This window comes from Lepisma saccharinum, chromosome 4, assembly GCF_977018435.1.
Source record: "Lepisma saccharinum chromosome 4, izLepSacc3.1, whole genome shotgun sequence".
Taxonomy (NCBI): domain Eukaryota; kingdom Metazoa; phylum Arthropoda; class Insecta; order Zygentoma; family Lepismatidae; genus Lepisma; species Lepisma saccharinum.
Genome location: NC_139232.1, coordinates 47,834,927 through 47,851,320, shown reverse-complemented (window position 1 = coordinate 47,851,320; position 16,394 = coordinate 47,834,927). Strand labels below are relative to the sequence as shown.

At 36.1% G+C, this 16,394-nt stretch overlaps 1 protein-coding gene across 6 annotated transcripts in view; it reads right to left on the bottom strand.

Moving 5' to 3' along the window:
- Positions 1–6,016: 6,016 nt before the first annotated feature.
- Positions 6,017–16,394, bottom strand: part of shep (RNA binding motif single stranded interacting protein alan shepard) — a 154,735-nt gene continuing 144,357 nt past the window's right edge. For all 6 annotated transcript variants that reach the window (XM_083120482.1, XM_083120477.1, XM_083120480.1 and 3 more), the window contains 3 exons: positions 14,735–14,830; positions 12,607–12,762; positions 6,017–10,280 (listed from right to left, as the gene is read on the bottom strand). In XM_083120482.1, coding sequence (XP_082976608.1) covers positions 12,613–12,762; positions 14,735–14,830 — 246 coding nt within the window. In that variant the 3' untranslated portion in view covers positions 6,017–10,280; positions 12,607–12,612. The remainder of the gene's footprint in view (positions 10,281–12,606; positions 12,763–14,734; positions 14,831–16,394) is intronic.

Below are 16,394 nucleotides of genomic sequence, written 5' to 3'. Positions count from 1 at the left end.
AACTGCACCGAACACGAACAAAACTGTAAACCTCAGGTGAATAGATCCCATACATCTTCACACAAAAATGGGGGGAGGGGGAGATCATTTTGTTTGAGTTATTGCTTTTTAGTTATGACTATTATGTACAGTTTTTCTACCTACATGTAGGTGATCGCAGAGATGGGGTTGAAATGAAACACCACCTCATGCCTTTAGAATCGATTTGGATGGGGGCTGTGGTATTCGCATTAATAAAAGTCAAGCAAACTGCTAAAAATAAGGTCCAGTACACTAACAATGGCAGTGAGTCTGAACAGTTTTGTATATTATATGTTAGCAAACAGGAAAGTGAGCCTTAAGTAAACATATATTGCTTAAATATGTATTATATTGTTCCGCAAATTTTCTCGCCAAAATAATTTCAGTAAATAATTCAGCACAGAGGGAGGGTGGAGGCAAATGTTCTACACTTGGGGGGGGGGGGAGTGCATCATAGGCCTTTGGGGGATGGGCACCCCTGATGTGATGCAAGAACTATTTTTGCCTCGGGGAAAAATAAATGTGCATGTTTCTAAACATCAACACCTCCCATGCGTGCAGACTACGTGGGTGCTCCGGGGCTCGAGCACCCACATAAGGTGCACCCACAAGATTTTTAGTTTGATAAAAACAAAATAAATATTTCTCACTTGCCATTATCAAAAAATAATAAGCAATTAAAACATTGAGATGGAAGTTAAAATTTCTAACCTCTAAAACATAATTGTTTCAAATGTGTTTGTGCAAAGGCAACCAAGCAACACATTGCCCCTTCCTTGACTGTCTCTGGCCAAGTCAAAGGCAGTCCCCACAATAACAATGGAAGTATATTGTATTGTGAATAGAATTCAGTCTTTTTGGCTTGCTTTGATGTTTCCTTACAAGTAACACACTACAATACGCCCACTCCATTCGTCAACAATTGTTTTAAAATAACTTCTTGCCGAAATTGAGCACTAATGAAGAATAAACTGAAACACAAGGAAGAGCCGATTGTGTCAAACTATCTCAATAGTTGATTTTTTTCTTCTTTTGTTTGTTTCAATCAGATAACAGCAGCGTGGTTTACGATTTCAGTGAAGTTGTTTTCATGTAATCTGGATTGTCATCGTTTTGTTTGTTCTCAGACACAATGGCTTGGAAGGACTACAATCATTGGAAAGTAATTATGAAGTTCTCTTGAAATTTTTGGAAGATCTGTCAGAAGGAAAAAGTGAAGTCTGTGGGAAGGCTAGTGGATATTTTTCAAACCTACATCAATTCACGATTTCTTATTTTCCTGAAAATGTTAATTTCAGTTTTCGGCAGGATTGAACAACTTCATTCTTCTTTTCAGAAGAAATCATTGTCATACCGAGAAATCAAAACTTTGGTGGAAACTTTGTCTAAAAGTTTAGCTTCACAAAGGAATATATTTTTTTGAGTTGGGGAATGAAACCATGAGGAAAGCGGAGGAATTGAACATTGATGAACCAGTTTTGCCTAGAAAAAGGATCCTCATACGTATCAAATGCCGAAAGAAATTTACAGACAAATATTTTTTGAAATAATTGATGTGGCTGTGGATTCACTAAATCGTAGATTTCAAACAAAGGTTTTGGAACTTATTTCACAACTTGAAGCTTTTGCTATCAGTAAAATTAGTGGTGATCAAATTCTGCAGTTCTATGGGACAGACTTTGATAAAGACAAGCTAACATTGCACAGGGACATGTTTCTAGATGTGTACAGAACGAACAAAGAAAAAGTGGCCAACTTGTCAGACATTACAAATATTTTAAGTAGTGGTCCCATGCATGAAATGCTCACAGAATTTGTGAAGTTTGTACGGGTGATTTTAACTATACCTGTTATTTCTTGTACCTCTGAGCGGTCATTTTCAGCACTTAAGACGATTGAAAATGTTTTTGCGGTCAACAATGACCCAAAAAAGATTGAATGATTTGGCAATTTTGCATGTTCATAAAGAAATGACTAAAAATATTGACATTACCAAAATTGCAAACAAATTCATAAGTGCAAATGACGTAAGAAGGAATGTGTTTTATATTGAAAGTTAACATGATTATTATTATTATTTGGTACATAAACTTAGTCATTTTGTAGTTTGTTCACAACAAAATCCTTGCATAGTTCTTTCTGCAATACAATTAAAATTATTTGCATTTATGAAGATTTTTTCATTTTAATTTGTATGAATGTGGTATTTTCTTTTAGTAACATGTTGATAATATCATTGTCTCTTGCAATCATTGTGCATGTACAGGAAAACCTCGTTAATACGAAGTTCAAGGGAGCAAAAAATGTCAACTTCGAATTAAACGACTTAGTTATCCAAACTTTTCAAGATGGTGCCTGTTTTTCAGGTGTAAATAAAGTAGAGTATAAATTACCCCCACAACGGATGTTTTATACTTGGTGGTAGCTCAGAAAAAAAGCTTTTATATATAATATTGTAAGTTTTAAAGAAAGTGTAAAAAATGTTACACAAAATGAGAACACCGAGCTTACGCGGACACAAAGATTCAAAGGAGACTGTAACACCATTTATCCTGCCTAGTTATACAACCGGTTATGCACGGGACGAATTTATTGGCAAAAAGTCTTTTAAAAAATGGTATTTTCTTTCAATTGTGCAAAGTCGTTGCTCTTCCATGAATTTTTTACAATTTTAGTTCATAAGAAACCCGTTTGCACGGAGACCTACGGAAAGGAAAACAACCTCGTTTATTGCAAGTGAAACTCGGAAGAATCTTGACAGTTGTCACACTGGCACGAGCAAGATACTGGGGACAGAATGAATATTTGATTTTATGTGCGTTCACTAGAACATTGTCCGTTACAGGATTAACTGGTACGATAAGATTCTCTTGGGAGAGAACACAACATTTCCCTGGCAAAAAAAAAAAAAAAAAAAAAACATCAGTTCTGTCAATTTCGTTCTGGTTCCGCAGTCTAAAACACATCATAAAAAAAGTCACGTTTTCTTTGCTTGTTATCTTCATATTTGCCCCCTCCTCCTTTGCAGGGATCGGTCCATACTCTTCCTCAACTTGCATCGTAATCCACCCTGAAAAAGGAAACACGCAACTTGTGATCTGTTTGCACCGAATGTGTATCCTAGGACACATTAAACAGCACCGCACTCGATAATCACTCTGGTTTGGAACCCACTTTTAAACTGTGTATTTAGTCCCGCTTAGCTCAAAACAACCTTTACGAAACTTGCATATTTTCAGATTAATTGACAATTTATTATTGGATTCGGGAGTATTCTGGAGGTCAAACACTCGCTCTGCCTCCTCTCATATTCCTACATTAAGCATTGGTTTTTTTTTACAGCAGCATGCTAATGGTTCTGAAGAAAAGCGGCGATTATACGAACTTTATATTCTTTATGTGCATGTGCATCGTGAAGTTGTTTCAACTCTTGTTTTCAAGTTATCGCCAAATCAAAACCGCTTTGCAAGATTCAAAACAATGACGCTTCCCACTGGATGAGTCTCTGCGGTTATCGGCAAGCGACAACTTTCCAGATGCTAGACTAAACACAGGCACCAGCTGCAGGGTAAACACAATGAGACAAGCAGGAAGTTAGAGCAGCAGGTGGCAGAAGGGAAATCCTCAGCATTTTAAAGACAACACAATTGTATTGTTGAAGACCGAACATTTATCAGCAGTGTGAAAAAGAAAAGTGATCCTTGCATTACACTTTACCTTGCAACAGACAATAATAAAAATATTTCCTGTCCAGACAGCTGCAAGAAACAAGAGGGACCTGAATTCTGCAATTATCGCATTGCCATGCACACCAGTGGCAGATAATGAGCTGTTGTAGAAGGGTAGGGGGTCACTTTTCTTTTTCTTATCCTGCAGTTTTTGTTCGTTTTGAAGAAGGTATTCAGAACTGGTTGCTTTATTTTCGACGCCAAAGGAAAGGAGCCCGTGTGCGCACACGAGCAAGAAAATCATGGCCGAAACAATTAGCAAAGAATGTCAATGTCCAGATGGCATTTCAGGCTGCTTCCCTCGAGTTGTCAGCAGCTCTTAGGACAAGGAAATGTGTCAAGGTCAAGTTAAAATAACGTCCAAGCTCTCTCCACATTCAATCTCCTCTTGTCGACTTACACAGGTGTCCCACTTCGAATTACGCGAAACCAGTTTTGCCGAAGGGTCTTGTAAACAACTTCGTATTAAAAATTATCCGTATATCGATTTATCTGTACTGAAATACATTATAAATCCTATGTTATCGGCTGGGGGATGGGAAGAACTTTGGATTAAAGGGTACTTCGTATTAACGAGATTTTCCTGTAAATTGTTTAAAGTATACAATACTTGATAATTACAGATCTAACCGCCATTGATATGCACCCACAGAAATTTTGGAAAGTCTGCACCCTTGACACCTAGGTATTATAAGTAGAATTTTCTTGGTTTCCTAAACACATTCTGGGATGGAATGTCAAGGTCTAAGTTCAGATCCTTGTCAGGCCATAATTGCTACCAACTTCTCAATAAATTTGAATCTTCATAACTTATGGTTGTGCAAATTACTCACTTTTTCAGATTAATACGTATTCTTAAAAATATTTAAAATACAAAACTTCTTATACTTACGTTTAGGTGAGTATCTATTTTTTCTGAACAAAGTTTCGAGAAACTACTGTTCCCTTCCTTAAGGGAAGAACCTGAGGAAGGGAACAGTAGTTTCCCAAAATGTCGTTTGGAAAAAATAGATACTCACCTAAACGTAAGTACAAGAAGTTTTGTATTTTAAATATTTTTGAGAATACGTATTAATGTGTGTGTGCCAGTAGATATTTCTTATACCTACAGTGTTTCAAAAGTAACACCAAAACAACATTGTGTGCTTATAACATAGAAACTGGGATAAATATTTAGATTGAGTTTTCTGCCTCTTCTATTAATATATAGATTTTCTTATTTGTTATATATAGTTCAATCCACTAGAGAAATTCTAGAAATGGTTCAAGTCTGGATACCTTCCTCCATTTTTTTTAGAATGGTATTTTCGGGGGAGAAAGCTGATAACTATTGGAACGTCATAATTCAAAGTTATATGACTGGTTCATAGTAATTTGTGGTTTATGACAAGTAGAGGGTCATGTGAAACATATAATCCTGATTAGCAACACGACAGTCCAAAGTTTTCTCCGCAAATCCAGATGTATTTGTATTTTTGTTAGTGTTTTTTTTACTACTTTTGGCTAATCACGATGATAAGGATGGGTATTTACATGAAATTGATCAAGGGGGACACAGATAACACACATGGTGGGATTTTATCATGGGAACTTCAGTGAAGAATCTGAAAGTCTAACACTTAAGGTCCTCTGCCATGGAACTGGCAGAAATGCAGACTACAATTACCACATGAAAAATAAATCATAATTTTTTACTTGGAGTACTTCTCAAAGTATTGCTAGTTACACCTTGTCACCCTGATTTGTATTCTGCATGTTTCATTCAAATCAAACTAGAAACATTGCTCAGTAACAAAGTAGAGTTGCTAGGTGTACCAAAATATTCAGTAAGAAGTAACATTTCAGGGCAAAATTATGATTTTTGTGTGGTTTTATGGTTAGGAAGAGTATATACTGGCCATCTCTGCACATAAAATTCTTGACAGATAATATACCACTAATGTGTCCTCCCCCTCCCATAAAATTGTTATTCCTAAATCCACAAGTGCTTCACATGACCTCTATTGGTTGCACCTGCCAGTCATGAAACTACAAATTATGACCCAAAAAGTACATTGACTTTTCATTAAATTCTAGAATTTCCTGTATGAAGTGAACTGGTGATTAAAAGTATATAACAATGACATGGCTTCATAATGCAGAAAAACCAGTTAAATATATCTACAAATTTTCATGACTTTTGAAACACACTAGTCTGAATAGGAGGTTTCATTACTTAGCCTTTTGATATGAGAAAGGAGAAACAAAAAGCATACACCTACTAACCATCTGCTTTCAAACATGGATCTTTATTGATCTGAAGAGACTTTCAACAAAACAAGAAGTTTCAGGTGTGGAGCCAAAATGACTTCACGTTAGCACATCCTGTTTTACCCATATCTCACCCCCCCACCCACAAAAACCCAACCTCACATTTACTTACAACCAAAGTTACCCACAATATCTGGGTACAAGCATCCAACAGATTCACACAGCCCCAACGCAATCTGTGGGCAGAGTTTCTTGTTGGTAACCTAATGACCAAGATTTATACAAATACACTCATGAAATATCTGAACCATTTAGAAACAAAATATCACAAGTTGCAAGGACAGAGAGAGATGGAGAAAGAGAGAGAGATAAAGTGTGATAAACATAATTACGTTACCTTATTTGTACATTTAAACTAGAACATACGGTCCCACATGGCTGGGGACAGAATTCTTTGGGATTTATTAAGAGTCCTGCTCCTCGATACACTAAATCTATGTAATTAAATCAGTTCTTTGTCATATAATATCTGAATGGCTACCAATGAGCAAATATGATACTGCTCAACAGATCCTGGCCCCAAACATTTTTACATTTAACGATTCAGCCTCCGATCAACTAGCTACTGGTCACGCTGCATCAGTTCTCCCCCTGCTGATCCAGTCTTATTGGACAGACATACATTTACACCTAGATAGGCAGTGCCCTAGTTCAATAAATCTGTGAATACATTTAAGCTCACCTGTTACAACTACACTCACTAGCATTCTGTCACATGATGACAAATAACTTAGTATGTTAATATCATTGCACCTGAGCTTGTAATTCATGTTAGAAGTAATAACAATTAACTTTCAAACTTGGAAGAACAAGGTATGAAGACAACAGGAAGTTCTTTATTCGGGTTGTAACTGTCCTGTTGGAGAAATGTGCATGTGAATGTCTGTCTACATGGCACGGGCACGTGCTCACATGCACAGACATGCACAAACACGTGCACACGTACACATTTTGTATTTTTTTAAAACCCATTGAACTACAGAATAATCAGTCAAAGTAATGGGTTACTGCTATGTTTTGAAAACTTTTTTTTAAACACCAAAAACTACAGAATACAGTATTTTTTTTAGTTGTTTGTCATACACCACAAACTTATGCAAATATCAAGAAATAGAACTTCACAACTGGAATGAGAACTAGATTTTTCTGATTCATAAAAACACATACAGCATTCACAACCAAGTCTTGAGACTTGTACCATATATATGTGGATAAGGCAAACTTAGGCGAACATGATTTTTTTTTTTTCAGGTTTGATGAAATATTTTTACCTGACATCACAGCGGTTCCAGACCGCATCACTCCTACCACTAACTCATACAAATAACATTTCTATCATCATGATGAAATCACTAATACTGGCAAAAATGTTCATCTATAAAACAAAATTGGCAGTATCACAATGCTAAAAAAATATGTTGACAACGTCCATCAGTCTGCATTTTCATTTTTTTTCAAGATTCAGGCATAAAAATATGTCTATTATTACGAGACAGAAAAAGAATAAAAACTCTTGAAGGAAGAAAAACTGGCAACAAGAAACTCTGTACACACTCATTCTTTACACTTAACTTACAGTGCTACATCACTGTACGCAATAAAGATCCTTTCCTCCACAATCCTTTTTTCTCATTGCAATCTTTCAATTTATGAGGACCTTTCACTGTACAATTTCTGCATCACTTTCTCCCTAGTATGGGAAGACTGGAATGCACAAAACATCTAACAACCCTTGAACTGTTTTAAGAGAGAGTCCACTTGATCGGGCAAGCTGTACAATATTCATAATTTTTATGACTTTTTGTATTTTTTTTAAAGTTTTTTCCTATCTTGAATCCTAAAGAGGCTGAAGCATAGCACATCACTGTTATTTACAAGGAACTTGGCGTATTCACAATGTCATCAATTATGCAAACATGTCACATGACCCTGATGACTTCAAAAAAGATGAAATCATCATTGCATAGGCTCGATGTGTTCAAGAACCCCTTTTTTTAACCTGGAAAACTACATCTATAAACTCACAACAAGAACTTCTCACAAAAGTTGTAACAAAATAAACATCTCTGTATTATTATTATTATTCTTTCACTCTGCTAAAGCTCCCTAAAGTAAATTCTCATTCAATATGTAGTTTCAAAAAACATGGGGAAATCAAACCTACTCCTCAAATAGCTGAGACTAGGGAAGAGAGAAAAAACTAAGGGCACTTAACTGGCCAATGCCCTGGGCAAAAAACTTCCACACCTAAAGAAACTGCAGTTTCTCGAAAATAAAAAACTTCATTTGTTTAACCCATTTGCTATGAATCAGCCTCTAAACATCTAATAACTACTTTACCTACAATGCTAACTCCTTAAGAAGTAAGTTCTACACACTACAGATTTTTTTTTTTGTTTCACATACAAACTGTCACATGGACTCCACAGGGTGACAACAGACACGGGAACATACATGTATATGAAAACTTAAAAAGAAAAAAACAGAAAAAGGGGAGAGAAAAACACCTGACTTAGCTCTAGACATGCTCTTTCCCAACTTGAGCTTTTTTTGCTTCTCGGTGGAACCTGGACGCACATACACACAGTTTGAGTCTTGCTACTACAAGCTACAGAAAAAAAAAGAAAAAAAAGGTAACTATACCTACAAGCTACCATACTAACTAACTGCCTGTTGAATCCAAGTTTCACTTGAAAAGTTGAGAATTACATCTATACTACACCATTTCTTCAATTAACTACTACCGTCCAACATTGGACATTTTTTTTTCCATAATAAAGCTGTTTTTTTTTTTTTATTATTCACTCATTAGAATGTTCACATCAAGCAACACCGAATCTTGTAGCACAGCAGTCACACACTGAATTCTTCAAAATTGGAACACTTGAGGCTATTCAGCTCATGATGTCTTGACAGTTGTCAAATCCTAAAATGCATGATTTTTACATGCATATAGATTCAGTTTTCATTTTTAAAAATAGTACCATTTCCCATCAAATTTAGATGTACCAAAATAAACTAAATTTCTTCTGTTAACAGTAAAATCTTCATTTCAATATTGGAGCTTAACTACTGACGGATGAAACAATATGAAGTATGTCGCTTCCAAGACCAGAAAAATCATCTCTAGCAAAAAATGACAAAAATCACTTCACTGTACACTCAGGTTTTTGTTTTTTGTTGTATTTCTTTTTTTGTATAAAGCAAACACTGTTTCACAGAATGTTTCTCTTTGCAGCTATGGCTGATAAATAGTCTATATTCAATGACCACTCCTCCTGAAAAATGTTTTAACTACATTCTTCCTCGCTAGCTACTCCTTTTGACAGGATCCTATCTACAAAATAGTCTACCTACAAATAAAAACCGATTTATTTTTTTAAACCCAGTCTGTTTTTTATAAATGTCCAGAATGGGCTCTTGGAATATTCTTTTTACAAACATGATAATTCATGAGACAGATTCCGTACACCTCATGCTAGATCAACACTTGCTACGTGGGCTGGTTCTGCATGGTCTACAACACTAGTCAACTTAATTTTCTTTTTCAACAACTACAACACAGAAACAATGAACTAGAAGGTAATTTGGCTTGGTTTTCAATAAATCCCTGTCTTGGATTCTGAAAGGCACATATCTAAAAACTTTTTCCTTTACAAAAATCTGAGAAATTTTAAACCTGATTTTTCTTACTTCTTAAAAATGTCAACACAGATATTCGTGCCAAATTCGGCACAATAGTACAAGAAATAAGTAAACAAAAATAAGCTCTAGGCAACAAAGTGATACTGGAATGTGAGGATTACACTAAAACAATGTAAAAAAAACTGAGAAGCAGATCAATCTTTTTTTGTTATGTGCAACGGAAAACAAAGGGGGGGGGGACTTGGAGGGGGAGACGGAGTTTCAAGAAAGAAACCCTCAGTGAGCCAGCTCTGGAAGGTACTGGAAGAATTTGATGAGCAGCAAGAGGATCTCTAGTGCTTTCATCATAATGTCAACAAATATGACTTAGCAAGTAAAACCACATATGAAAAATGTCCCAATGTTTCCAACGTACAACATGTTCAGGCATAAAAATTATTATTCACACTCAATCGTTTTCGACTGACAGTTACTTGTCCCTTTGGGCTGGTTTGATGGGACCTATTGGAACTCCTTGCAGTCGTTTCAGTTTTCAGTTCAACCGTATGAATCTTCTCAAGTTTCATCAAGCTATTCCTGAAACAAGAAAATATACTGTTAATACAATTTATGGCCACGCTTGTTTTTATTATTAACATGTACCATTCGTCTGATTTTCTGTACATTCTTCTCTTCATTGAATGATTTTTTTTTAAAAAAAAACTTAGCGTAAATTGTATAATCAGGTGCACCTTATTACTGAAAGAGAAACCAATGTTCCACACTGGGTGTGAAAATATTTTAATTGCATATGTTCCTGACACAGTCGCTCTAGGATATTGTTCATCCATTTTTGGAAGATGACATTCTAGAATTTCTGCAACATGAAGGAGCAACTATAAACCTCAGAACATAATATAAGATTCTCTAAAAGATACAAACATGGCAAACTACAATCTGCAAATAGTGACAGTGTCCCTGAAAGGGATAGGCATCCTCACCCATCTCCTGAAATCAAGAGAAAAATGCCATTGTTCGGGACTTATTGAAATAACACACGGACTACTATTACTAGCTATTTGTAGTAGTTAAGACTACATTGCATAATACATCCAGAGAAATTGTACATTAGGACATTTTTTTTTTATGCTTGCATTTACAGGGTTGTTTTCAAGGTCATCCACAGGATAATTTCTCAGGGGCAGTGATCAAATTTGGGGGGGTGATGCTTTCCCCCAGCTAAGAAAATTCTTATGAAGCATTATATATCATGAGACCACTTAATCTGCTGTCTTTCATGGCACTCCTCGTTCATGTTCGAATTAGATGTCTTCAGAGCTATCTTGGGAGTGGGGAAGGGAGGGGGGGCACTCTGGGCACTCTTTGATTAAATTTATTATGGTCAAGTCTACTTCTACACCATTCATATTTAAGAGGAAGTACCACACAGCTGTGAATTTGAAGAAAATAAAAAAAATAAAACAGATAGCGTTACCTATATACACTATCTACCACAAAGTTCTTAAGCATCCTGTGACTGTAGGTTATTGTCTCGTGCAGTCCTCATGTGACCTGAACCATGTCAGACTTCAATAAGGGTGTAATTGTGAGATGCCATCTCAGCAGGCTGTCCAGCAGGGCATTAAAAGTTAAACAGGCCCAAATCAACTGTGGCATTCATCCTGCATAAGTGAAATGTGGAGGAACAGTGTAGGAATGGCAAACGTTCCAAAAATTCTGACCAACAGGGTGACATCAAAAACTAGGCACTGCTGACGGCCATCATCAGACAGAAGTTTCAGGCAGCAACAGGAATATCAGTTTCCATTAGAACATTGCAAACACGAGTCCCACCACCTCGGATATTCAGTAAGAGCAGATCCACATAAGCTGCATATCATAAAGGCCAATAACGTTTGGAGGCTCAAGTGGTGTTTTGGACTGTTGCAACTGGACACTGGAGTAGTGAAGATAAGTTCCGTGGAGCGACGAGTCGACATTCACAGTGTTCCATTCCGACAGGCGAGTATAGATGGGGCACTAATGGAATATCCCCTTCTAGTGGCGGGCAGTGACTACAAGAAAATATGGTGGTGGTGGCATTATGGCATGGGAGTGCTCCACTGTGGAACCATGGCAGTATGGACTCTCAGTCACACTGTACAATTCTATACAATAATGTGCCAAACTACTGTGGCATTTACGAAATGGACCCCTGTTACTACCAAGATAACAATGGTAGGTGCAGTGTTGTTCAATGCTTGGATTGACCTGCCCAGAGCTCAGACTTCAATCCCATCGAACACCTTTGAGATGAGTTGGACCAGCAGTCGAGGTCCCAGGGGATGCAGCCAATATCTGTTGTCACCAGTCTTCAAATTTTGCAAGAGGAATGGTGAAACACATTCCAGAGGATGTCCTCCACAATCTAGTCGAGAACATGCCTCAGACGGTGGCTGCTGTTATAGCAGCAAAAGGTTACACCACCAAGGTTTGACAGAGTACGAAACCAGGACAAACACTTCAGGTAGGTGACCAATTACTTTTTGGTACAAAAGTTACCTTTGTAGATCCAGATATCTTGCTGGTTATTGTGATATTATGACATGTCTGGCTTCAACACTATTATATTATTTGGTTAACAAGTAAAATTATCATAAAAAAGAGATTTTTTTTTGCAAAATACAAACTCCTTGAGATCCTTTTATCTATTTTTGTGTGTATTGCATTTGGGACTGAACTTTTGTATGTGCATTCAACATACCAACACCTTTCATATGAAATTTTTTACATACTATTTACATAGGGATACAAGATGATAACGTAGAAGTACAGATTCCAGAAGTGTAAAAAAAATTAAACGTTTCACAAAATAATGAAGCAAATCAATATCCACGGAATCATTCATAACACAAACCATTACCTGGAATTACTTGGCAGGCTGGTTCTGGTAAGGCTGGTACGGCTCTTCTGGTGAAGCTGCATTTGAAGTCTGCTCATTGTCTATAGGAACAGCGTGGATAAGAGGTCCTGCATGACCAGGATAAAACGGATATGGATGCGGTCCAGCAGCAATGTACTGGAATAAAATGGAAGCAACACAGCCATTAGATATGTCACTGTGCCTATCGAATAACTAAAAATTAAGAAAGCAACAACTATGTTATTGACAGAAAATCTAGCTATAATCAATTGTCAAACTAAGACATTCCACTACCAACATAAATCGCTACATGCAACATATAACATTACAACAGAAAACTTGAAAGTCAAAATATATATCAACACGGGTCTTTGGTTCTGGTCGTTTTACGGCACACCCACAACCCATGGTTTCTGCACATTCCATCATATCTGCATACAGTGGAACCTCAATTTTAAGTTTTTAAGGGGTCCACAAACTTTGAATGTATGATGCAGTAACTGTAGATTCAAGGAAAGTCAAAATTCTATAGTATTTACCTACAGTTGTTCTGGCCAAGGAATGGACTTGGAAACTCTATTTTTATATTTTCTGTCGAAAGCCAAGGAGGGTCACATGAGTCACTGAACCAATCGGCTTTTTCCAGTTGCCATGGTGAGGCATTGCCAAATTTTTCGTTTCGAGCTGTTTTCGAAACAGGTGGCACTCTCAACAAGGCCAAGCACGGCAAAGTCTAATGGTTGCCTCAGCGCAGCAAGCGAATGGGTCTCCGATTCCCTGCCTCTCCCTGAAATGCGAGGGAAGGAAGCTTGTTGACAGGAAGATGTGGTGGAAAGTTTGGGTTTCTTCAAGTCCATTCTTTGGCCGGGTGGAGTTTAGAACAAAATACTAGATACTAGTTGTGTGAAGTTATTTTCCTTTTTCCATTTTTCACTATTTTTGATAATAATAATAATATGAAGGTAGGCATGAATATAAACAATATGTCCAAAAACAGGTTATTCATAAGGCTATTGATTCTTTGCCACTGAGGTATCATTTGCATTACAATTCAAAACAAAACTTCCCTTTTAACATGTAAAATGAGTAGAGGCACATATTTTTGGCAAATAAAAAAGCAAAATTTCGGTACAAAAACAGAGTTGATTTCAGGTTCAAAAGCGGTAAATAAAATAACATTTCGGTGTTATAGCGGTGAATAATCACATCAAAAGTGCTATAAAAAATGACATTTTGGTTTTAAAATTGTGAATATAATCCTAAATTTGATTTAAAACTGAAACTTATTACACGAAATAAACTTATCCCTTCTAATAGCACATTTATGTAGTTACCAGAGTATTAAGATTATTCCTGTGTAAAGGGGTCCATTTTTACTTCTCAAATATTTACAGCAGAATTAATCAATTTTCCGTGAATTGCATAACTCTCAGGATACTTCAGACTTTAGAAAGTGTCGTGTCGGTGTATAAGTGGTAAATTTCGTGTGTAAGAGTCTATTTCGCATTTTGCAGCTCATTTCGCATTATTTCGTGACAACACAGGGTAGAAAAATGCACCTCTCACCTTTCAGAAACATGAAAAATGAACATTACAGCATGTTATTTCACATTTCGTGTTTTCGTCAAAAACGAAATTTGCATGCATCTAAAAATAAGGAATCTTCACAATTCAACAAGAAAAAAAATTACATTGAAATACCACTTCTAATCAGAATACGAGATATTTACTCTGGATTTGCTTTTGTTTTAAATTTTATTATGCATTTGTATTGATAATTTCAGTGTAAACTATGTGTTTTATCAAATTCTCTCAATAAATTAAATAATAATATAAATTTACGAAGATGTGAACGTGAATGTCTTCTTTGACGTCTCTCATCTTTATCTCCAGCTATTATTTTTCAGAAGAATGCATGAAGATAATATAAACAGGAACTGTGTGCTATCTACATCTGACCTAATATTAATAAATTTTACCGCATTATATTTCTAAATTGCAATACTCCAATGGACCACTATATACCTGGAATATTACTCTTGGAAATCGTCTCATGCGTTTGTACTATACGTCATTTCTAATTCAAGGAAAATAATCTGTATACATGGAATAAAAATTATAAACTTACTGATCCGGGTGTCCCAATTTGTAATGAGGACATGTGAGCAGTTATCTGAGGAAGCATCGAACTGTACTGAACTGAAGTATCTGCAGTAGGCATCATCTAAATGTGGGAAAATAACACACCATTAATAAAAAGGATAAACGCTCCATTACATTTTCAATATCCTTATCTTACTTGTTATTTCATTATAGCTGCATCTGAAGCATTTTGGCAAATGTAATCATTTAAAGCCATCCATGTCCAGACTTATATCTACATCAGGTCATGATAGGAGAGTCTGCATTCAACCCGCAACCCTATTCAACTTTTCCATCACACACACCTGAATCATTCAGTTCCATGTTGTCTCCTACGAACACAGCAAACCTTGATGTGGAGTTGGTTGCTACCAGCTAATTTTTTATTCATTAAGCACTGAGGGAGAGGAAACTACAGCAGTGGCGGATAAAAAAAATGTGAATCCGAAACTGTACAGCCTTGTTCAACTTAAAATTTCAATCCGTGCATTGATAGTACAAGAATTTTTCAAAGAAGTCACCTGATGAGTTTTGGCACCTCAAGAGCATTTTTTTTTTTTTAAAAAAAAACACAATCTCAACCAGCTTCTGTGCATAAACAGGGCTGGGGGAATGAAACATCCGAAGAATGATTGTTGCAGCACCCAAACATCCCATATCCATTCCACATTTCACTTCCTTGAGGTTTTGGCAAAATACATTCCCACTCAAATGATTAAAATATCTAAAGCATAAGCATCAATTTTTTATATGTTGCTGGATATGGACTCCCTTGGCCGATCATGATAATAGACCTTAATACAGATACAAGTCTGGATGTGGCATAACATGCCTCACCCTCCCTCACCCCTCTAAAGTAACAAGCAACATGGGATAAAAAAAAAGCAATGATACATTAGCATCTTTTCCTCACACGTACTTAATTATGTTCACACCTGTTAACTTATCAAACCAGGTTACAATTAAGTTAAACTGTTAGTCCAAGTTTCATGCTAATTTACAGGCAAAAAAATTACATACTGCAGTTTATTTTGTGGAGGGTACACTCAACTATTCACAATGCCAACATTCATCTTCCTCCAATTTCCAGGGTTTTGGAGTAGATGCAAGGAAGTTAATATTAGACACCAAGTTCACCAAGTATTTCCCCATATTATGTGAAGGTTAGCATTTTACTGAATGAAAGCTTCCGTGCAATCATATGTAGAGTGAACTTTTGAAATAATATTTTCAAAATTCATTTACATACAAATACAAGGAGAATATGTTCTAAGAATTATAAATATTTTGTGAATCAGCAGAATACACACACACTTGCATTCTTAATATTCAAAGCAAATAACAGTAAACAAGTATTATTTTTTTTCATTCAACATGTTCTGTATGTTTAAAACTTAATGGGAACAATTAAGGAGACTCCAAATTTGCTTTGTTTGCTGACCACTAAATTTCAACAATCAGCATGAGAGAAATAGCCCATACCACATCGATGATCAAAATTCCCATACAACAAAAAATATAAAATTGTTCTTGTGAATCAAAGGAAAGGAGGAAGAAAAAAATTCCTAGTGCTATCCCTTGAAGTTTCAAGTAATTTTTACACGGATCGTTCCTAATTAAATAATCTTATTCTAAGTTACACATGA